General features: G+C 39.2%; 3 protein-coding genes across 4 annotated transcripts in view; 2 read left to right on the forward strand and 1 right to left on the reverse strand.

The window, feature by feature from the left end:
- Nucleotides 1–6,389, forward strand: part of LOC129764178 (uncharacterized) — a 228,558-nt gene extending 222,169 nt beyond the window's left edge. The window contains exons 7-8 of one of the 2 annotated variants that reach the window (XM_055763025.1): nt 5,708–5,825; nt 5,900–6,389. In XM_055763025.1, coding sequence (XP_055619000.1) covers nt 5,708–5,825; nt 5,900–5,957 — 176 coding nt within the window. In that variant the 3' untranslated portion in view covers nt 5,958–6,389. The remainder of the gene's footprint in view (nt 1–5,707; nt 5,826–5,899) is intronic. The other variant, XM_055763026.1, reaches the window with a different exon arrangement.
- On the reverse strand, nt 6,346–8,585 carry LOC129764180 (tRNA pseudouridine(38/39) synthase). The gene is made up of 6 exons (XM_055763028.1): nt 8,388–8,585; nt 8,197–8,330; nt 7,979–8,070; nt 6,929–7,787; nt 6,717–6,868; nt 6,346–6,636 (listed from the first exon to the last, which is right to left on the reverse strand). The coding sequence occupies exons 1-6, from the start codon at nt 8,460–8,462 to the stop codon at nt 6,539–6,541; spliced, it is 1,410 nt and encodes a 469-aa protein (XP_055619003.1). The 5' UTR covers nt 8,463–8,585; the 3' UTR covers nt 6,346–6,538.
- A 9,882-nt stretch (nt 8,586–18,467) lies between these two features.
- On the forward strand, nt 18,468–19,403 carry LOC129766238 (probable cyclin-dependent serine/threonine-protein kinase DDB_G0292550). The gene has a single exon (XM_055766755.1). It carries the CDS (start codon nt 18,468–18,470, stop codon nt 19,401–19,403), a length of 936 nt encoding a protein of 311 aa, XP_055622730.1.
- Nucleotides 19,404–22,889: the final 3,486 nt, after the last annotated feature.

The raw sequence follows: 22,889 nt of genomic DNA on the forward strand, positions 1-22,889 counted from the left end.
TGTATTTTGACAATGCTTGATATTTCACAATTATTCAATTATTTATCTCCAGAAAAATGAAATGTTATTCGTTATGATAGATGCGTAGATATATTTCCTATCAATTGTTGCAAAAACCTTTGCGATCTATTGAGAAATGCTCGAGTTATAAGCGTTCCAAATCTTGCATTTTTTCCTACTTGTTCAGTGCCTAGATTTCCATTTCACCCCCTATATCTTCCGGTTAGACGTAGTCCTACGTCAAAATACATTCATTACGATTTGTTCGCTCGTTGGATTCACATGCAGGCTAAAAAGGGTCCTTTTCAGGATCACAAAATTATCTTCAATCTAAAGAGTTTATTGTTTTGTTATCACTCGATATTCCCATCTTTTTCGGCTAAACCTTTCTGTTTAGCGATTGCATTTGCCACTCGCCACAGCTTTCACAGTTGGAAAATTTCTTCCCATCCAGCTTGTGACATATTGTACAGTAAATTACATTTAATGGCACGTCGCATTACCACCACTCAGTGTCGGATTGGAGGTAATTTTAACCTGTAATTGAACATTTGCGATGACAGTGGTACAGTGTCGACTTTCAATGTGGGGTCATAATTTGGACCCCGAACTCTATGTTTACAAAAGTGTCCAACTAAATATGTCGCATTACATGTCCGTCCAATTAGCTAAATGTCGAACTGATTGTAAATTACTGTACTTTCAATCTGGAAATTTAAGAATTGGTAAAAATTGAATAATCAGGAAAGTGCCCAACTATCAATAAGCTCAGAACAACTGCCAAATTCACATACTCATCAGATCCTGGCAAACAAATTATGAAAAAATCAATTTGTTTTTTATTATTATTTTGGATATTATTTTAGAATGCATTGAACTGTATTTCGTAACCTTTTTTGTGAAAACTTTAATGGCTCTGATAACGTGTTTTATGGAATGGTTCCAAATTAGAAAACTCGTGGTTTTGAAAAAAGTCACAGGAGGGTTGTGTCCGAGACACGACCGCATAGTTGACGTAGGATTTCGTTAGGCTCTCTGCTGATTTTGGATATGTTTGAAGAATTACATCGTTAAGCTCTTTGATAATGATTCGGTGGCCCTGAAAAGGGCCCTTTTTTTGGTTGTTGGGTATTGTTTGTTCACTCCACCAGTGTTTACCGAATGATGATGACAGAAGGATGGTAAACAGTCGTTGGATGGTGCGTATCAGATGAAAGATACCGAAGTGGAACGAGATATTATGAAAACCGCCCTCTGTGGTCCTAAACGAGATGCATCCTGTGTTATGTATGGATGAAATAAAGAGAAAAAAAACTCACCATAGTTATCCAGATAATTACCAATACCGAACACAATTATCAATTTTTCTCATCAGTAAAAACATGTTACTTTAATATAGAGAAAACATATTTGAAATGGGAAGGTAATTTTCTTTTATAATTTTTACTTTCTGAGTGTTTATTCAACCCAATGCGAATTTTAATTGTACTAACAACACCTAATACTATATGTAGAGCATATGAGAAATCACATTTTTTTATATTGCTTCACTTTACCAATCTTTTTCGCCTATAAACTTTCCTTTCCGCCTATAAACGACCCGTTCTCGAGCTGGAACACACCTTGATTTTTATTTATGAAAATTGAAATAAATCATTTTATATTTCAAGTCATTTTTAACTTAACTGCTACCATATACAATTTTACACTTACACTTGTGCTAAATTTTTCACAATACACGATCGGGCATTGATATGGAATTTCAAGAAGCAACCAACTTTAAAGTTCCAAATTTTAATTTTAATTATCCCCCTATTTCATGTATTTACAATGTCGATTTCCTCCAGGCAACTTGGTTTTAATGTCTCTGTTAGAGAGCACATTTCAGTAGGAACAAAGGTTCCCCCTACTTTTACGTATTTGCAATGCCGATTTCCCCCTGGCAGCTTGGTTTTGATGTCTCTGTTAGGGAGCACATTTCGGTGGGAGCAAAAGCTCCCCCCCACTTTTATGTATTTGCAATGCCAATTTCCCCTAGGCAGCTTGGATTTGATGTCTCTGTTAGGGACCCGCCGCATGAGTCGTCGATTCGACCAATCAGAAGTGGGTATTTCCGTTAGGATAGGGGTTGAGATTTTTCAATTGTTCGATAGTTAGTTACATGATATATATTATTTTATTCAAGGTGAAAAATTGTTATAGAGTGCCGAAATCGTTTGATGCAAAAATCTCATCAATCCATGAAGAAATGACTGAGCAACAAGCGTTTGAAATTGGACATTTTTCACGATGCGATCGATTTTCGTTTTTCAATTTGTACCCCCATATGTTCCCGAAAGACGTAATCCTACGTCAAAAACCATTTCGAACGCCCTCGATGCCGCCTTGTTCTGGATTTGCCACCAAAGCAGTTTGTATAAAGTTTTTTTCTTCTGCCGTTTTGCGATTGCGTTTGCCACTCGCCACTCGCTGCAACTGCCTGTTGTCTCCAATTTAAGTCAACTATGCGCCGTTTTGTTCGCAAACTTGTTGCCATTTAGAAGGCAACTTCATTATCCCCCCCTTATAAAACCTCTCCTCCTTATTTGCAAAAAACTCAGACAGCCAGTTTCGCAAGCCTCTTATGAGGCCATCTTAGTATCACCAAGAGCGTTTTGCATGGACCGGAAGAGATGATAATCACTTGGAGCCAGGTCCGGACTATACGGTGGGTGCAATAGGACATCCCATCCGAGCTCCCGTAGCTTCTGGCGGGTCATCACAGATGTGTGAGGCCGAGCGTTGTCCTGGTGGAAAACAACACCATTCCTATTGATCATTTCTGGCCGCTTCTGGTCAATCGCCTGCTTCAAACGGTCAAGCTGCTCACAGTAGAGAACTGAGTTTTGGGTCTGGTCATAGTTGAGCAGCTCATAGTGGATGATTCCCTTTCAATCCCACCAAACACACAGCAAAACCTTCCTGGCCTCAATCCGGGCTTGGCGATGGTTTGGGCTGGCTCACCGCGCTTCGACCACGATTTTTTTCGCTTTAGGTTGTCGTAAGTGATCCACTTTTCATCACCAGTCACCATCTTCTTCAAAAATGGGTCGAGTTCATTCCGTTTCAGCAGTGCATCGCAGGCGTTGATTCGGTCTAAAAGATTTTTTTGCGTCAACTCGTGTGGCACCCGTACATCTAGCTTTTTTTGGAATCCAATCTTCTGCAAATGGTTCCAAACGGTTTTATGGTCTAAACCCAGTTCCTGGCCAATCGAGTGCTCACATGCCGGTCTACTGGGATGATTTCAACGATTTTATCGGTTTCCACGACGATTGGCATACCAGTACGGGGTGTATCTTCGACAGCCACTACTCCAGAACGAAATCGATCAAACCAACGTTGTGGTGTGCGAATCGTTACAGTACCGGGTCCATAAACAACACGAATTTTTTCGGCCACCTTCGTTGCAGTTTTACCTCGCAGATAAGGCGAAATTCTTGCTTGGTGGACTCCTTTTTTGACGCATTATAACTTGAGACTGAAAAGGACAATCACAACACTGTCAAAACGACACTTGTAGCACAGATTGTCGTCTTTAAATAGCCGTATAGTATGACCCGATGCAATAAGTACAACACAAAATATGTTTAAGTGTTGCCATATATTGACAATATACGACATTTCTTTTTCCCCAACCCAATATTTTTCTACCAGTAGCTTTAGGCATTTCAATTTAGGAATACACCGTGTTTTTTGTAAGCACTATACTATTGTTTAATGAAATTTGACAAGATCCTCTCGCTGAATCAATCAAGCTTGATTACGGGTTTGAAAATAAATGGTGGGGCAGTTATGCCTAGAATATCAACATGGGACAATTAAGCTTGATGTCGTTTTTTTAAAAACAGGGAACAAACATTTTTTTTTTTCCGTAAGATTATGCATAAAAACATCGTTTTATGAAGAAAAGTGAAAATTGTCAAAATGTAACATGGGACAATTATGCGTAGAACGGCAGCATAGTGATTTTTTTCTCAGATTTTCGTGAAAAGTAGTAGTTTTGTTCTCTGTCACAAAATATTAGACCCTTTTTTTTTAATTTATTTTTTTATTAGGGTGGTCAGTTCCATTTTAGGGTGGTCCAATAAATCAACTTTTTCCCCATTTTTTCTAAAATGACTTTTTTAATAATTCATAATCTTTGAACTACTGGATGGTGGGGCATATCAAATTGAACCTTCGTAATTATCGATTGTATTTGTTTTTATAGTTTTCATGGTCTTGTGGCCAAGGGCGCTATATTTTTTATATTCTTTCTTGAAAGCTGAGAATTTTTTACATAACATATCCAAAAATCAGAGAGGCCTTTTTTTTTCTTGAGTTATGATATTTTTTTTTAAATTATCCGATGGTCCGTAAAATCATTTTCACCCTTTTTTTTTTCCAAAAATTACATTTTTTAGAAATTCATAATTTTTCAACTACTGGGCCGATTCAGATAATCGATATACCAACTTGAAGTCAATGAGTCTTGGCCCTCTTTGAAAAAATACCACACTTGGATTCTAGTCACATGTATGCACAGTTCAGTCACATAGGAATATTGAACAAAAACTGAATGTGTTACCTTTGAAAAATCAGTACTCAAAAACAAAAAAAAATACCTCTCTGATATTCGAATATGTTATGTGAATAAAATCTCAGCTTTCAAGCAGAAATATGGCGCGCTTGGTCTCGAAACCACGTGAACTATGACAAACAATTACAATCAATAATTACGAAAACAAGATCAAGATTTCAAGTTTATAATTTTATCAAACAAGACTAGCTCATTGGGTCTAATTTGATATGTCGATCATTTGAATCGGCACAGTAGTTCAAAAAAAAGTGTAAAATTTATTTTATTTTTTTGACCATCGGTGAATTTCGAAAAATCATGACTCAAGACAAAAAAAAACCCCTTTCTGATTTTTGGATATGTTATGTAAAAAATCCTCAGTTTTCAAGAAAAAATATAAAAAATATAGCGCCCTAGGCCCCGAAGCAATGAAAACTATGAAAATAAATACGATCAATAATTACTAAAACAAAATCCAATTCCTCCACCAATATCACATTTGTGGAATTTAACTGAATTTAACTGCTCTAACTATTTGGCTTCAATTTGATATATTGAACATCCCAATCGGTCAAGTTGTTCAAGAATTATGATTTTTTTCTGAAAAATCATTCTAGGAAAATAAGGGGCAAAAGTTGATTTTGTGGAGCACCCTTAAATGAAAATGGGAACCCTAATAAAAAATAAACGGGTCTAATATTTTGCCATAAGGAACAAAACTACAACTTTTCACGAAAATCTGAGAACCACTATATTGGTTTGGCATGGAATGGCTGAATAAACATGCATTTTTATTTCAATTCACAAAGTAGTAGCGCAACGGAACATGTTGTAAAAACATTTTTAGTAAATAGAACGACGTATTTGAGAAGACTATGACCTCAAATTAAACGTGCTGTTGAAATAAATGTTGTAACTTTTTTGAGAATGAGTCTTTTTGCATTGCCTTCGTATAGTATCAGACGAAGGACATGAAATAGAAATTAACGTTTCCGAAAAAATTCAAATCATGAATTATGATTGTAACACACCTTCGTTAATTGACATTTATTGTGGTATATTACTTTTAAAACACATATCTAAAGTTTTTATCATATTAACTTTCAGGTGACGAGATAATTTCGATTAACGACGTAACCGTGCACGGAATGAGTCACGCCGAAACGATTGGACTATTCAAAAATATCCGAGAGGGACCGTTAGTGTTGAAATTGGCGAGGCGGAAGTATGTAATATGAATGTCATTCAAAGTGGACAGCTAACATTCAATTTGTATCAGTCATTAAGCTTTCAATTAAGAAATATTCTATCCAACAGATACCAGCGTGCAAAATCGGTGGACAACTTGCCAAATTAAACCTGACTAGACAACTTCACTCAACCCACTCAAGTCTTCCGTAATGTGTCGGCAAATCTACTCGTAAGGAAAAAATAAACAAGCAAACCTGCTCCCAAACCCACGATTCTTCGGATGCTTCCGTGCAACTCCTCACAGGACGCCACAAATGTGCTCAGATGTCCCGGCACCAATTCTAGTCATCTTCTTGTACTCAATTCGATACACCAGAGCGGATTGTCAGTTGGATTATCGTGAATCAAGAGCGTGTGTGACGATATACCTTTAATGAATATACTTCGTTTGTAAATAGAGACGACATTCAACCGGATCGGTGTTTAATAATAATGAAAGTACAGTAAGCACGTTCACAACAAAATCAAAGATTATTAAGCAAGTTTGTACAAACTGTATTTGAATAATTTAATATGTTAATAAAAAAGATTTCATTCATTCTGTTCGACTGCATTGATTTACATTCGACTTAAACCACCTCCGCTATTTGCGTAGCACCAAATGCTTACGGAATATTAATCATCTACAGAGGCTAATCGCGCATTCGGTTCAGTCACTCCACCAAATCGAAGCCGAAATAAAATAGATCATTTCTCCTCATTCGTCGACACATCATCGGCTTGTTTCACACTGATCTGAATTCGTCGTTTTTTAGCATAATGCTCAATCCGATTCTCCAGACTTTCTGCGAAAGATAAAAAAAGGTAAAATGTTCATACAAATTCATTGTGGCTAAAATAGTTCAACCGTGATTTGGATTCTTACCACATTTATCCCGGCTCATAAGCGATCGATACTCTTTCGATTGAACACCTTGTAGCAGAACACACGTTTGGTTGATGGGTTTTGGTTTGTTTGGGAAAACTCGACTGTATATTTCAGCCAGCGATTTCAACATCTCTCTGCACATTGTTGATCTAAAATAAATCGTCTTGTTTTAGATATTTTTGACATGTGGTTGAAAACATAGAACTTACTTGATGCTATTCGTGGTCCACAGCCCTTGAAGTTCAGAAATCGTGCGCGATATACTTTCTTCCTCATAAACCCATTCTTGTAGATCCGAAACTTCCTCAACTTCCTCATCATCGTCGAGAATTGGACCGTTTCGGTCAAAAAGCGCTGGGTCGAATGTTCCTTTGCTTTTGAATTTGCATTCGTACAAATTAAGTGGCATATCATTTGCTAGGCTATACTGAGGCTTTCGGGGATTCTTTTCGACGTCCAGAAGTTCCCTGATCACCGTTGATTCTTCCCTACCCTCGCCTATGAGTATCAGTATCGCCATGATGCATCGCACTTGATGCCACAAAAAAGCTTTTCCTCGCAGTTCGAAATATAACATATCATAAGGCGACTCATCATCATCCTTCTGTGATTCTTTGATGAACGCATAATGCACGTTTCTCATGAAGGTCACCACTCCGTTTCCAACGTCCATTTTGCACAAATTTCGGAAATCGTGCGAACCAACCAGATGCTTACAGCCTTCCTGCATTGCTTCCACATCCAAGCTACCCCGCGGGAAAAAGTAACGATACGTCCTCGAACGGCAATCGAACCGAGCGCTGTAATTTGGATTCACCATCGGCATCCAGGCAACACAGCGAATATCCTCCGGTAGAACCCTATTTAACAATTGACAGTAGTTGATTTCGGTCGCTATCGATTCCGGCGCTAGTTGACTTTCGGGTGGAAACTTCGACCGAATATCCAAACTCACGACCTGATGGAACGCGCTGACACCCTTATCGGTGCGTCCGCAGCGATGGTAATTGGAGGACTCGCGATTCTCGATAAGACAAACCCGGGTTAGCGCATTGAATAGGTGGTGTTCTAAAAGTAAGACTTTTTTAAAACTAAACTCCATTACTTAACCATTTAAACATCTTCGTGTATTAAGAGCAAATAAAAATCTGGGAAACATTGAAACAATTGATAGAAAATATATACTCGATATTCTCGATAATCCTCCCAAGAAACATTTATTTGCTATGTACAAGCTACAAGCTTTAGGTCAAACTCACCGATTGTATTCGCCGAATCTTCTTGTGAAGCATATCCCTGATAGTTCCATCCAAGATAATAAAATCGCAGTAAAATATGTCGCTTGTGACAACTGGAAATACAGATGCATATAGGGCCAATTTAATTACAGAAGTAATGATAGAGGCGAATGAACTGGAAAGTTTAAAGCCTCTTTAAAACAAAGAAGGTCAAGGTCATAAATAATGCGAAATCTTACTTTGAGAAGTCGAATTTACGTTGTTTTTTATTATTCTCGTTTGACTTTTCGGTTTTAGTGCCAGTCACCTTTTGGATAATGTTCTTTAACTGAAAATTTTGGGATTCTAGCTGAATTATTCTATCAACCAGTTGCTGAAATATTTGTAAATTTATTGATAACATATAGGTGGCATGACTGTTGCAAAGTACCTCTTTAGGGAAATTTTCCAACTCACTTCGAGTGTGTCTTTTTGTTTTCTTTAGCACTGCTACTGAAACGTCCATTCTTGCTTTTAGTTGCTAATCGGTTTTGGGTTGAATGATAAAAATTCATTCACAAATTCAACTGCATTTGCAATCGTCTCAATGCAAAACAAATTCGACCATAAACAAAACATTTGAAGTGACGTTTGTCGAATCAGCGTGTTTCTGATATTTGGCTGCGTACTTTTATTATTATTAGAGTACATCTTAGGGATGCCAAATACATGGGATCATTATAAAACTTTTCGCTTGGAGGTCATCGAGTCAGCAAATCTCGCGTATCGTTCTCACGAGAACAAGAACGGATCATGTTTCAACCAAGGCGCCTAGAAGTACGTCGTAAGGTGGGCCAACTTGCTAAAACCACTCTTCAGCCATATTGGAAGTCTACTGTGTTTTGTTTGTAAACAAAACACATTACGCTAGTGCCGAAGTTCGCTCGTGATCAGTCTGTCTCTTTCACTCTACAGGCAAATAATTCCCCTTCTACTTTCTTCCGTACTGTTTTCATATACAGCTCCCCTAACCAACTTAGTGACGAAACGGCCTCACCTTAGGATGTACTTCTAGGCGCCTTGGTTTCAACTATTATCAGTTGCTTCTTCAAAGCCACGCAAACCCAACGGTTCTTCTCAGGACCACCAACAGGTTCAAAACAGTTGAATTTTATGTGTATCCCCGTAGGAAAAATTCCATACTTATACTCATTCACTCACAGAAACTTTCGACAATCTTTCGAAATATTCATTTATCCATTCTTTCATTCATTGAGAATTGATTCAAATGCAACTTCAAAGAAATTATTATCAAATACAGTAGAATCCCGATTATCCGCGAAATAGTCGGGCTAGACCACCGCGTATGACGAAAATCGCTTCTTTTCATATACCGCATATAAATTTCTGTATTATGTATTATGTTTGCTTCCGATTGTGAGAACATTTTTGAAAGAAAAATGTAGTTTTTTAGCAGCGATCATTTCCCTCGATGCCTGATTCAGTGCAAAAGGTCAAGGATTTGACCACTGTAACACAGTGGAATTGCAGAAGCATCATCCCTAAACTGAATCAATTTAAATTTTTAGTTCACAGTTCTAACTGTGATGTATTTTCCCTCTGTAAAACATGGCTTTCTTCAGCCGACGAGCTGAATTTCCACGATTTCAACATTATTCGCCTCGATCGACATGACTCCTTTGGTGGCGTACTATTGGGGATTAAAAAATGTCACTCCTTCTATAGAGTCACTCTCCCATCGATGATAGGCACTGAAGTTGTCGCTTGCCAGACACAAATCAATGGCAAAGACCTCTGCATTGCCTCGATATATATATTCCTCCATGAACTATGGCTGGCCGCCATCAGTTTTTTTTTTATATCATCGAGGCGAGGGAGCCGCGGCTAATCTTAGGGGATTTCAACTCCCATGGAACAGCATGGGGGTCACTCTACGATGGCAACCGTGCCACTTTGATTTATGATCTGTGTGACAACTTCGAAATGTCAATTTTGAATACTGGGGAAGCAACTAGGATAGCCAACCCTCCTGCCAGGCAAGCATGCTAGACATATCTCTCTGTTCTTCTTCGTTATCCCTGGATTGCATGTGGAATGTAATCCAAGATCCCCACGGTAGTGATCACCTACCAATAATTTTATCGATCGCCAATGAACCAGTTCTCGTGAGTCAGTCAATATTGCGTATGACCTCACGAAGAATATTGACTGGAGAAAATTTGCGGAAATAATATCTGAAGCAATTTATATCGAGTTTGATTTACGAAAGCGCACTTCAAGCTCAAAAGACACGTGTTTCTGCTACCACTTTCCGACGTCGTCCTCCATCACTTTGGTAGGACAAGGAGTGTTCAAAGGTCTACCTTGAAAATAATCCGCTTTCAAAAAAATACGGGTGGGTAATGTCGGAGTAACCGGAGTGACGTAGGACTATATAAAGGGGACAGCTTTTGTTAAATATATATTTTAAATATATTGTTTTATTTTCTTCTCCTACGTGAATACCTACCTATCTACCTGAAAAATGGATTAGTTTACTGTTTACTCTTTATGAATATGTTGATGGTTCTGAAAAGAACCTTTGGTGTTGTGTTTTTGTTATCACTCGATATTCCCATCTTGTTCGGTTAAACCTTCCTGTTTAGCTATTGCGTTTGCCACTCGCCACAGCTTTCACAGTTGGAAAATTTCTTCCCATCCGACTTGTGACATATTGTTCAGTAAATTACATTTAATGCGACGTGCCGGAGAAACACTTTGCCACTCACTGAAACTAATTGTTGCCTTGATGAGCGCCGAACCAAAGCTGCTCTGTTCTTGATGCGAGTTTTCTGATTGTCGTGAACAGCTTTGCAAGCCAACTCGAGCACTCCGACGGCCGAAACTCTATAATCGCTGTTAGGTATACTGGTGCTTCGGCACCAATCCGTTCGGCCTAGTTACCCTTGCGGAGCAATCAGTGAATGCGACCAACAGGGAACTGGAGACCTGCACGGTTCGAGTGAGACTTTGTCTTTTTTTTTAGCAATTGGCGGATACACCTACGGGGAACTGCACACTTGCACGGTTCGAGTGGGACTTTGCCTCTCCCTTAACTTGTCCTCCTTTGTTACGTCCACGATGCCGATGCCGTACAACCACACGGGTTTACGGTTTGAAAGAAAATAAGATATTTTTTGGGGGTCCACGTGTTTTATACTCTAGCGGTACACACTCACAGGATAGAGACAAATCGGCAGACTCAGCCAGAGGGGCGAGTCCAACGAGACGAACGAATGAGCGTTAAAAGGGAGCGATGGCAAAAAAATACATTCCTTACGATTTGTTCGCTCGTTGGATTCACATGCAGGCTAAAAGGGTCCTTTTCAGGATCACAAAATTATCTTCAATCTAAAGAGTTTATTGTTTTGTTATCACTCGATATCCCCATCTTGTTCGGCTAAACCTTCCTGTTTAGCGATTTGTTGCCACTCGCCACAGCTTTCACAGTTGGAAAATTTCTTCCCATCCAGCTTTGTGACATGTTGTACAGTAAATTACATTCAATGCGACGTGCCGAAGCGCCACTCAGTGTCGCATTGGAGGCGATTTTAACCTGTAATTGAACATTTGCGATGACAGTGGTACAGTGTCGACTTTCAATGTGGGGTCATAATTTGGATCTCTATGTTTACAAAAATGTCCAACTAAATAAGTCGCATTACATGTCCGTCCAATTAGCTAAATTTCGAACTAATTGTAAATTATTGTACTTTCAATCTGGAAACAATTTAAGAATTGGTGAAAATTGAATACTGAGGAAAGTCCCCAACAATAAGCTCAGAACAACTGCCAAATTCACATACTCATCAGATCCTGGCAAACAAATTATGAAAAAATCAATTTGTGTTTTATTATTATTTTGGATAATGTTTTAGAAAGCATTGAACTGTATTTCCTAAACTCTTTTTTGGAAGGTTTAATGGACCTGAAAAGCGCCTTGTTTTATGGAATGGTTCCAATTTCGAAAACTTTGTACTCGTGGTTTTGAAAAAAACCATTTCGAACGCCCTCGATGCCGCCTTGTTCTGGATTTGCCACCAAAGCAGTTTGTATAAAGAACAAACTTTTTTCTTCTGCTACCTGATGCCGTTTTGCGATTGCGTTTGCCACTCGCCACTCGCTGCAACTGCCTGTTGTCTTGATGTCCACCGAACCGAATGTGTTCTGTTCCGAATGCGGGTTTTCTTATCGCCGCGAGCAGCTTTGCCAGCTTACTCGATCACTTCGACGGCCGAAACTATATAACGCCGGCTAGGTGGACTGGTGCACTGGTACTAACGCGCTCGGCCTAGCTACCCTTGCGAGGAACTCCAGATCAACACCGTTCGAGCGGGATTTTGCCTTTCCCTTCACTTTTCCTCCTTTACCATGTCCAGAAATGGCTGCTTGGGTTGGTTTGTTGATGTGTTGTGATACGAACCGATGTGGTGTACGGTTTGAATGAGAATGATCGTTACGGCAGCGGAGCGGGGATTTTTAAGCTGACTGGCTGGCTCGAGAATTACGCATGTGTGAGACTGCGACCAATGTTTCGTTCATATTTTTTCTTTTTCCTTTCCAATCGTGCTTCATTCTATTTCGCTGCTGCTCTGGTTGCCCGTTTTGGTCGGTTCGATTTGAGGAGCACAAAATGGACCAATCAAAAATGGGCACATAGTGCATTTGGACAATGCTTGATATTTCACAATTATTCAATTATTTATCTCAAGAAAAATGAAATTTTATTCGTTATGATAGATGCGTAGATATATTTCCTATCAATTGATGCAAAAACCTTTGCGATCTATTGAGAAATGCTCGAGTTATAAGCGTTCCAAATCTTGCATTTTTTCCTACTTGCTCAGTGCCTAGATTTCCATTTCACCCCTATATCTTCCGGTTAGACGTAGTCCTACGTCAAAATTCAGGAAAACTGGATTAGTGGAATGGTTTCGAAAGTACCGAGCTCTAGAAGCCAAACTAAAAGGTCTGATTAAAGCAAAAAAGCGTGGATATTGGCGAAAGTTCGTCAATGGTTTGTCAAGGGAGAACGCTATGAGCACTCTTTGGAATACGGCTAGGAGAATGCGTGGCTGGAACCATACAAATGAAAGTGAGGAATACTCTGACAGTTGGATTTTCAACTTCACAAGGAAGGTTTGCCCCGACTCCGTTCCTGCACAAAACGCCGTACGCGACATTCTGCTTCAAAGCGATTGTAAGAATTTTTCGATGGTGGAATTCTCAATTGCCCTTCTCTCATGTAACAATTCAGCTCCAGGGCCGGACAAGATTAAATTCAACTTGTTGAAGAATCTTCCCGACTTGGCAAAACAGTGTTTGCTGATCTTGTTCAACAAGTTTCTGGAGCTGCATATTGTCCCCCATGACTGGAGACAAGTGAGACTGATAGCCATACGAAAACCCAACAAGCCGGCTTGCGATCACAATTTGTATAGGCCGATTGCAATGTTATCCTGTATTCGTAAATTGTTAGAGAAAATGATTCTTCTTCGTTTGGACAAGTGGGGTCGAAACGAACAATTTGCTGTCAAATACGCAGTTTGGCTTCCGCCGGGGTAAAGGGACGAATGATTGTCTCGCGCTGCTATCTTCTGAAATTCAAGTTGCATTTGCTCGTAAAGAACAAATGACTTCTATTTTTTTAGATATCAAAGGGGCATTTGATTCAGTTTCCATGAAAATTCTCTCAGAGAAGCTTCATAACTAATTCTGAATAATTTCCTGTAAAATTTACTGTCAGAAAAGCATATGAATTTCTCTCATGGCAGCTGGTGATCTTCTCGTTATAGTTTTATGGGCCTACCGCAAGGCTCCTGCCTAAGCCCCCTCTTGTACAGTTTTTACGTCAATGATATGGATGATTGTCTAACTAGTGACTGCACGCTGAGACAACTTGCAGACGATGGAGTTATTTTCATCACGGGTAATAATCCCGTCGTTCTGCGAAATTCGTTGCAAGATACCTTGAACAACCTGTTCACATGGGCTCTCAAGCTGGGTATCGAATTCTCTACGGAGAAAGCCGAAATGTTCCTATTTTCTAGGAAGCGCGAACCCGCCCAATTCCAGCTTCACCTATCCAGCAAAACGATCAGGCACTCTATGTTTTTTCAAATACCTAGGTGTATATTTTGATTCTAAATGTACCTGGGGAATACACATTGCGTATCTGAAACATAAATGCCAGCAAAGAATCAATTTTCTCCAAACAATAACCGGAACATGGTGGGATGCCCATCCAGGAGACCATATTAAGTTGTACAAAACAACGATATTATCAGTGTTGGAATATGGCAGTTTTTGCTTCCGATCAGCTGCCAGGATTCATATTCTCAAGCTGGAGAGAATACAATATCGTTGCCATGGGGTGTTTGCATTCGACACATACGATGAATCTCGAAGTCTTGGCCGATTTATCATCCGTTGCAAGATGAATCCATTGTTGATTGATAACTTCAAAAATCTACTCCAACTGACTCCACAATCAAGTTTTATGTCTTTATACCATGAGTACCTTACCCACGACGTGCACCCTTCACCAGGCATCTCCAACCAAGTTTGCTTCCCATACTTTTGCAATTCCTCTGTCATTTTTTATCTGTCCATGCGACAAAAAATCCATGAAATCCCAGATCATCTGCGCTCCGATTTTATTCCACCGATATTTTCGGCAGAATTAGGGAAAGTTAGATCTGATAAAATGTTCTTTACTGACGGTTCATTCATAAACGGGTCCACTGGCTTCGGCATCTTCAATGAAAATTCCAGTGCCTCTTTTAAACTCAGAGATCCTTGTTCCGTGTATGTCGCTGAGCTGGGTGCGATATACTATGCTCTAGGGATCATTGAAACACTGCCCATCGACCACTATTTTATTTTTTCAGATAGTCTCAGCTCAATAGAGGCAATCCGCTCAATGATAGTTGATAAACGCTCATCTTATTTCCTTACAAGAAAAAGACATCTATTGAGTGTTTTGGTCGAAAAATTATTCAAGATTACCTTCGCATGGTTTCCCTCTCATTGCTCGATTCCACTTTTTGAAAGGCAAATTGCTTAGGCAAAGTGGTCACCTGCTTGTTTGGTAGTATAACTATTGACTATAAATGCCGTATTGATAGTCACTTTATGTTTTAAAAAATAAATGACTTTTGAGCCAACCTGTACTTCAGTAGAGGTCTCGCATGTCAAAATACAAACAGAAACATAAATTACTCTCTCTATAGCCACTCGGCCGTAGTTCTGTGCGCATCGTATCTAAGGAATTTCTCATGAAATTTAGTTTATTCAATCTGATATGTTGGACAAATCATCAGTTTGGACGACTATTCACATATTTTAGGAGAGGAGAATAGATATTTTGTTGAATCTCAGCGATAATTATAGCATAGAAGTTATTTTCATGGTTGGGGCCAAAGTGATCATAGGCGAATAACAACTTACAATGTTCTGTTTACTAAAGCTGATATACCTCATTACATTCTGCTCTTGAAGAAGATCCTTTTGTGGCTTTGACCCTGGATAAATATGCCACTCCAACTAAACCAAGCCTCATTATGCGGAACGTTGTGTTTCTTATTACATTTTTGTATGCAAGAGAAAATTTAAATGGAAACTCTAGGTGTACAGGCCAAGCTTATTTTATATATGTTTGTTTGTTTGTACGGTAACAAATATGATTTGATTAAATTTGGACAAAAAACGCATAAATATATCTATAATCACACCTGATAATCTAATAATAATATCCCATTTTTTCCCCTCCGCACACCCCCATCTCGAAGAAACATGTCAAAACTCTGTTTTGAGCTTCCTGGAGTTGGGCATCATTTATTAAATTGAAAAAAAGCAAGACAAAACAAACATACAAGGAAAGGAACGCTAAAGGGTGAACGGGAAAACATAAAAGGGACGATGTTTGGATCCCAGTGAAAAACAAATTTCTTTTAAGGGATCCAAATGTAATACAACACAACATAATATCAATAATTAGGAAAACATTAAAACAATAAATAGAACTGGCACTCGTACTTAGAGGAAGAATTTGTGAACATGAAGAGTTATTACATGAATTTTTATGCTTGTTCGTTGTTGAAATTATGAAAGCGTTTATGGTCGATTTTAGATGTTTCTTTAATTTCTTTTTGAAGAGATCAGAGCGTGTGATAAGTCGGACTTCAGACGGTATTACATTGAAACGAGACGGTCCATAGAATAGAATGCGATGCCGGCCTATACTAGTCGTTGCTCGTACTAAATTCAGGGCTTGTCGTGTGCTGTGTCGGTGGTTTGCTGTAGGGATTTCTAGGTTGTGGTGAGATTTATTGTCATTGATAACACTATGTACAAGTTTATATGTCTGAAGTTCACGTAGTCTGATAAGTGGCAGTATATTTAGCTTGATATGTGCGGGTGACCAGTTTGCCCCCACTAGGAGTGTAATATGATCACGCTTAAACCCAACTCATCAATATTCGAGGCCTCTAAGGCAATAAACCACCCCGAGGGCGCTGGGCGATATAAACATAAAATGTGATACGATACCCGAGCCAGCAATCTGGCCCAAGGGTTCGTTTACTATTTATGATTGTATAACTCGACGCGCACCAAGGGCAGCGGCGAGTTTGTCTTCCTTCCGCCCCGCTGCGAGTTTAGCTAGCAGCAGAAATTTAACCAAACATGTGGCGCGCATCCGGCACACATGTTTCAGCACTTTCTTTTCCTATTTACTTTGACCCACAAAGAAGTGCTTTCTCTCTCTCTCCGAAGAACGCGTCTGACCAAGGCCATCACAGCCCACTCTAACTGCTGGTGCGATGCTCCGCCCAGCATAATTTGTAAATATTCTGTGTAGAGTTTAAGCCTATTTTTGTAAACTAGTATTTAAGCCCCGAGAGTCTTTTCTTTGAATACAGATGTCAGTTGACAGAATACAGTAGAGAGGCGACGCTTGTACGAATAGCGTTTGTGTTTATTAATTTACCAAATCCGAAAGTCGACGCCACTGAATGGCGTAAGTTCCTTCTTCTCGTTTACATGGCGACCAGTGACACCGAGTCACGAGTGAACCGACAGATCCGATGCTGTTATCGCGTATTAAAGTGAATTTAAACGCAGAGTTTAGAGCCTACTGAGCAGAGGCAATGGTGAACTGCAAAGTTTAAAGCCTTTTAAAAACAAGAAGAAGAAGAAGCCTACTGTTGTGTTGTGTGTGTTAGGTCCCAACCAACCGGGTACGGTGTGAATATGAATCATTTAAGCTAAGAAAAATTCGCTAAATGAACTTTTAAACCAACCGGACGCAGTGCAAGTGTGAATAAATTGAGTAACGAAACATTCAGCGAAAAGATGGTGAAAGTGAAAATCGGCAAAGCGGGGAAGAAATTGGACCCCAGCGGAAACTATTGAAGCCGTTTACGAAAAATTAGAATCGCAGACACAAGTGAAATCGTGAAGCTGACAGTAGCCACCTGGATAAATAACATTCGCAAGTCAAGCAGTATTTCAAAAAAAAAAAAAAATGAACATCGATTTGGATCCAACTGGACACCCCTGAGATCTGACGGAAGCAGAGGCACCCACGCCCCCCCCACCCCCGAGAAGAGGACACTTGCGGAGAAAACGTGGCGTAAGTCAGACTCGAGTTAGTCTAATCCTTTTATATACGGATATCATGTAATAAATTTATAGTCGAGGCACAAAATATTTTTTATCGTAATACCCACGCGGCAGTAGGAATAGGTAGTAGGAATTAGAAAAAAAAAAGCAATTACAATACCCACAAAATTGGTTTTACATATGTACCATTGAAAATGGGGTTATTTAATACCAAACCCGTTAGTAACACGGGCGACGCTCAAATCCAAATTTTAAATCACCTAGAGAACCACAGTGTAATGCACGAAGCTCAAGGAGCGATTATCTGCGTCACACTTGCCCTCATATCCATACTACTAATTTCGAAAATATACAAAGCATATAAGGCATGCATGAATGCACATGCTATGCAAGCGGCAAAAGCTCACGCAGCCGTAGTCGACACCGTCTAAAAGAATTCGAAAATTTTAAAACATGCGTTCGAACGCAGCCTCAGCATAATAAATTCTTTACCGATAACCATTTTTCCTTGTCTCCTTGAATGGACGAAGTAACAAAGCTCATCCAATTGAATATACAAAAACTAAAACATATACACCTGACTATACAACAGGAACTGGTCAGAAAACTAAGGAAAAGTACCTTAGCCAAACGCCTCACGGAAGCGGAAGCGCTCGTGAAACAGATTAAAAAATTGTCGTCTACGTTACTAGACACAACCCACGGCTCAGAAATCATAAAAATAACCGAAAAGGCGGACCAACTTTTGAACGCAATTAAGGCGTCAATCGAAAAGGGTAGACCAAGAACACTCAAGGAAATTGCGCTAGCCGTCCTATTTTGCCTCAGGTTACAAAGAAAACCGAAAATGGCTAGCATACTCGAAATAATCAAGACTACATCGTCTATAGTTCCGCAATTCGACGGAAACATAGACAAACTGAAAGCCTTCGCTGACGCTTTAAACTTGGTGAAAACATTTGAAACACCGGAAAACAAAGCAACCATAATTAACGTCATACTAACCAAACTAGAGGGACGGGCGAGAAATGCATTCACTGAAACACCGACATCGGTGAGCGAGATAAGCAAAATTTTAAAAGCTAAAATAACGACCAGCCCACCGGAACAAGTTCTAGCTAAAATGGCTAACTTGAAACAAAACGGTGGAATCGAACAATTTTGCCTGGATTTAGAAAAATTGGTGTTCAGTTTGGAAACAGCGTACACCGCTAAAGAAATTCCGCCCCAAGTTGCCAAATCTATGGCAAACAAAGAAGGCGTCAAACATTTAGCCGGAGGGTTAAAAAACGAAAAAACCTCGCTCATCATAAGAGCAGGGAATTTCAATTCATACTCCGACGCGATGACTAAAGCGTTGGAGGAAAACTTAAATAATGCGAGCGCATCAGTATTTGCATACTCGCAAACCAACAGAAACGCCAACCGTTTCAACAACAACGTTGACACACATTATAATAATTACAGGCGCAGGCCAAACGACTTCCATAACCGCGGTAGAAACCAAAACAATTTCAACCGCAACAATTTCAACCAAAATAATTTCCAAAACCAACCGCGTAATAACTATAACCGTTTTGGCCAGCAAAACCAAGTTCGAGACCAATTCTCAAACATAAACCCACAGCGAAATAACAACAACAACAATAGGCGGAATACAAATTTTAACCGCCCTCAGCAATACATCCGCCTAACGGGAAACGAGTCACAACCGACGGATGCCCTCCAGTCCGAACCGGCATTGACATTGGAGGAAAACAAACATTACGGAGACCAACATTAAATATTTTTAAATGCGACGTGAATTGTTCAATGTTCGTTACACTATACTTACAAATGTCAAGCAAACCATGTATATTAATAATTGATACAGGCGCTGACATCTCAATAGTAAAAGAAGAAAAAATTAACGGAAAACAATTAATACACCCCGGAAATAGATGCATTATTAATGGAGTTACGGAGGGAAAGACCGAATCCATAGCGAGCACAAATACAAATATCATTTTTGACGATATCCAAATTCCACACCAATTTCAAATCGTCAACAACAAGTTTCCTATAATTGCAGATGGCATTTTAGGCAGAGATTTCCTCACCAAATATGAATGTAACCTATGCCTCAAAACATGGCTAATGACCTTCAACTATGAAAACACCAAAATTGAAATTCCGATTCAAGATAGCTGGGAAAACAATTACATTATTCCCCCTAGATGCCAAATTATAAAACACTTCCCGTCACTCAACCTAAACGATGATGCCCTTGTGATCGCACAAGAAATCAAACCAGGCATTTTTTGCGCAAACACAATAATAAACCCAAACTCACAATTCATTACAATAATTAACACAAATACCACACCAACATCAATCCCAAAAACCTTCGCCCCCACCACTATCCCCCTTAAAGAATACACCATAAATCACATTACAACGGAATTAGGAGAAAACCCAAAAGGTAGACACGAGAAACTGATTAAGGAACTCAATTTGAATCATACACCCCAACATGCCCGGGAGAAATTAACAGAATTATGCACTAAATACAACGACATTTTTGCACTAGAAGACGACATATTGACAACCACCAACTTCTACAAGCAAACCATTCACCTTCAAGACAAGACACCCGTTTACATAAAGAATTATCGAACCCCGGAAGCACAAATTTCAGAAATAAATAACCAAATCAGCCACATGCTAAATAACAAAATAATCCAAAATTCCACCTCACCATACAATTCTCCCATCCTCTTAGTCCCAAAGAAATCAAATACTCAAGATAAAAAATGGCGATTAGTGGTTGACTTTCGACAACTAAATAAAAAGATAACCCCAGATAAATTCCCCCTACCAAGAATCGACGAAATCCTCGATCATTTGGGCAGAGCCAAATATTTTACAACCCTAGATTTAATGTCAGGTTTCCACCAAATCGAACTTGACGAAAAATCAAAAAAGTACACAGCATTTTCGACCTCTAACGGCCACTACGAATTCAATAGGTTACCATTCGGTCTAAATATATCACCAAATAGCTTTCAGAGAATGATGTCCATAGCACTTAGCGGACTCCCACCTGAATGTGCATTCCTTTACATCGACGACATCATCGTCGTCGGCTGCTCAATAAACCATCACCTTATTAACTTGGAAAACGTTTTCAAACAATTACAAAACTACAACTTAAAATTAAATCCCAAAAAATGCTCCTTCTTCAGACCAGACGTAACATATCTAGGTCACAACATTTCAGCGGCAGGTATACAGCCCGACCAATCAAAGTTTTCAGCGGTAACAAACTACCCCACACCATCATCAGCAGATGAAGTGAGGCGTTTTGTTGCCTTTTGCAACTATTACCGGAGGTTCATACAAAATTTCGCAGAAATAGCGTACCCATTAAACAAATTGCTCAGAAAAAACGCAAAATTTGATTGGTCTCCCGAATGCCAAAATGCATTCAATAAATTGAAAAACGAACTTATCTCACCAAAAGTTCTCAAATTCCCCGATTTCACACAAGAATTCACCCTAATAACCGATGCTTCAAAAATAGCATGCGGCGCCGTCTTAGCCCAAGAAAACGACGGTATAGAACTACCCATTGCATACGCAAGCAAAGCCTTCACAAAAGGTGAAGCCAATAAATCGACAATTGAACAGGAATTGACAGCAATTCACTGGGCAATTACGTACTTTAGACCATACCTCTACGGGAGGAAATTCACAGTAAAAACGGATCACAGACCGTTAGTATATTTATTTTCAATGAAAGATCCCTCATCAAAACTCACAAGAATGAGGTTGGATCTTGAAGAATTCCATTTTGATGTAAAATACGTTCAAGGTAAGCTAAATGTGACTGCAGATGCGCTATCACGAATAGCAATTAATTCCGAGGCACTTAAAACTATAAAAGTCCTGGGTATACAAACCAGAGCAATGACTAGAAAACTAAACGAAACGAATAACGACACAGAAATTACAGACAATAATTCAAACCCCGACGATACTGAGTCTGATCAGCTCAGAGCGTACGAGGCTATTGAACCCCGAGAATGGCAAAACCTACCTAAACTTCTATGCGGACGCGCATTAGAAATGAATAAAGAAACAAACGCTAGCGGAAACAAAAATTTGAAATGCGCAATAATGAATAAAAAAAGAACCGAAGAAAAGTCGTCGACAATAATTGAAAATGCAAGCAACACAAAAGAATCCCTGGGAAAACTAGTAAAGAAAGTTGAAAATATGGCCAAAAACTTGAAAATTAGCATGATAGCTCTAGCGTTATCAAGCGTAATTTTCCAAATATGCAGCGTGCAAACCTTTAAGAAGATTTGTAATGACACGCTCAAAGACTTGCAAATAGTTCTCTACACACCCAAGCGTGTGATAGAAAGCCAAAACGAAAGGTTCGAAATTATAAAAAACAATCACGATACACCCACTGGTGGACATACAGGAGTCACCAGACTATACAAAAAGTTAAGCAGACTCTATTCTTGGAGTGGCATGAAAAAAGATATCAGTAGCTACATCAAGAAGTGCATAAAATGCCAGCAAAATAAACACACAATACGAACAAACGAAAATTTCGTCGAAATTAAAACACCCCAAAAAGCATTCGACTGCGTATCGATTGACACAATTGGACCATTTAACAAATCCAATAATGGAAACCGATACGCACTGACCATTCAATGCAACTTAACAAAATACATCATTATTAAACCCACAATAGACAAACAAGCATCCACCATAGCCAAAGCCTTCATAGAAAACTTAATTCTGGTCTATGGAATTCCAAAACTCATCCAAACAGACCAAGGAACTGAATATAAGAACGAGTTATTCGAAAACATAGCTTCATTACTGAAGCTTAAACAAAATTTTTCCACTCCATATCACCCTCAATCAATAGGAAGCCTGGAAAGGAACCATCGTTGTCTTAACGAGTACGTAAGGCAATTCGTCAACCAAGCACAGAGTGACTGGGATGAATGGTTGCCTTACTACACATTCTGCTACAACACAACACCACACACAGATTTCTCATACACTCCATTCGAGTTAGTTTTTGGAACGAATGCTAAATTACCACAAAACCTCACAACAAGCACATATGTAGAACCAATTTACAACATGGATTTATATTACAAAGAACTTAAATATAAACTACAAATAGCATCAAATACCGCTAGGGAAATAATTGATAAGGTAAGAAAAGCCAGAAATGAGACACAGAAAACCATGGCTAGAC

Source organism: Toxorhynchites rutilus, chromosome 2, assembly GCF_029784135.1.
Source record: "Toxorhynchites rutilus septentrionalis strain SRP chromosome 2, ASM2978413v1, whole genome shotgun sequence".
Taxonomy (NCBI): Eukaryota; Metazoa; Arthropoda; class Insecta; order Diptera; family Culicidae; genus Toxorhynchites; species Toxorhynchites rutilus.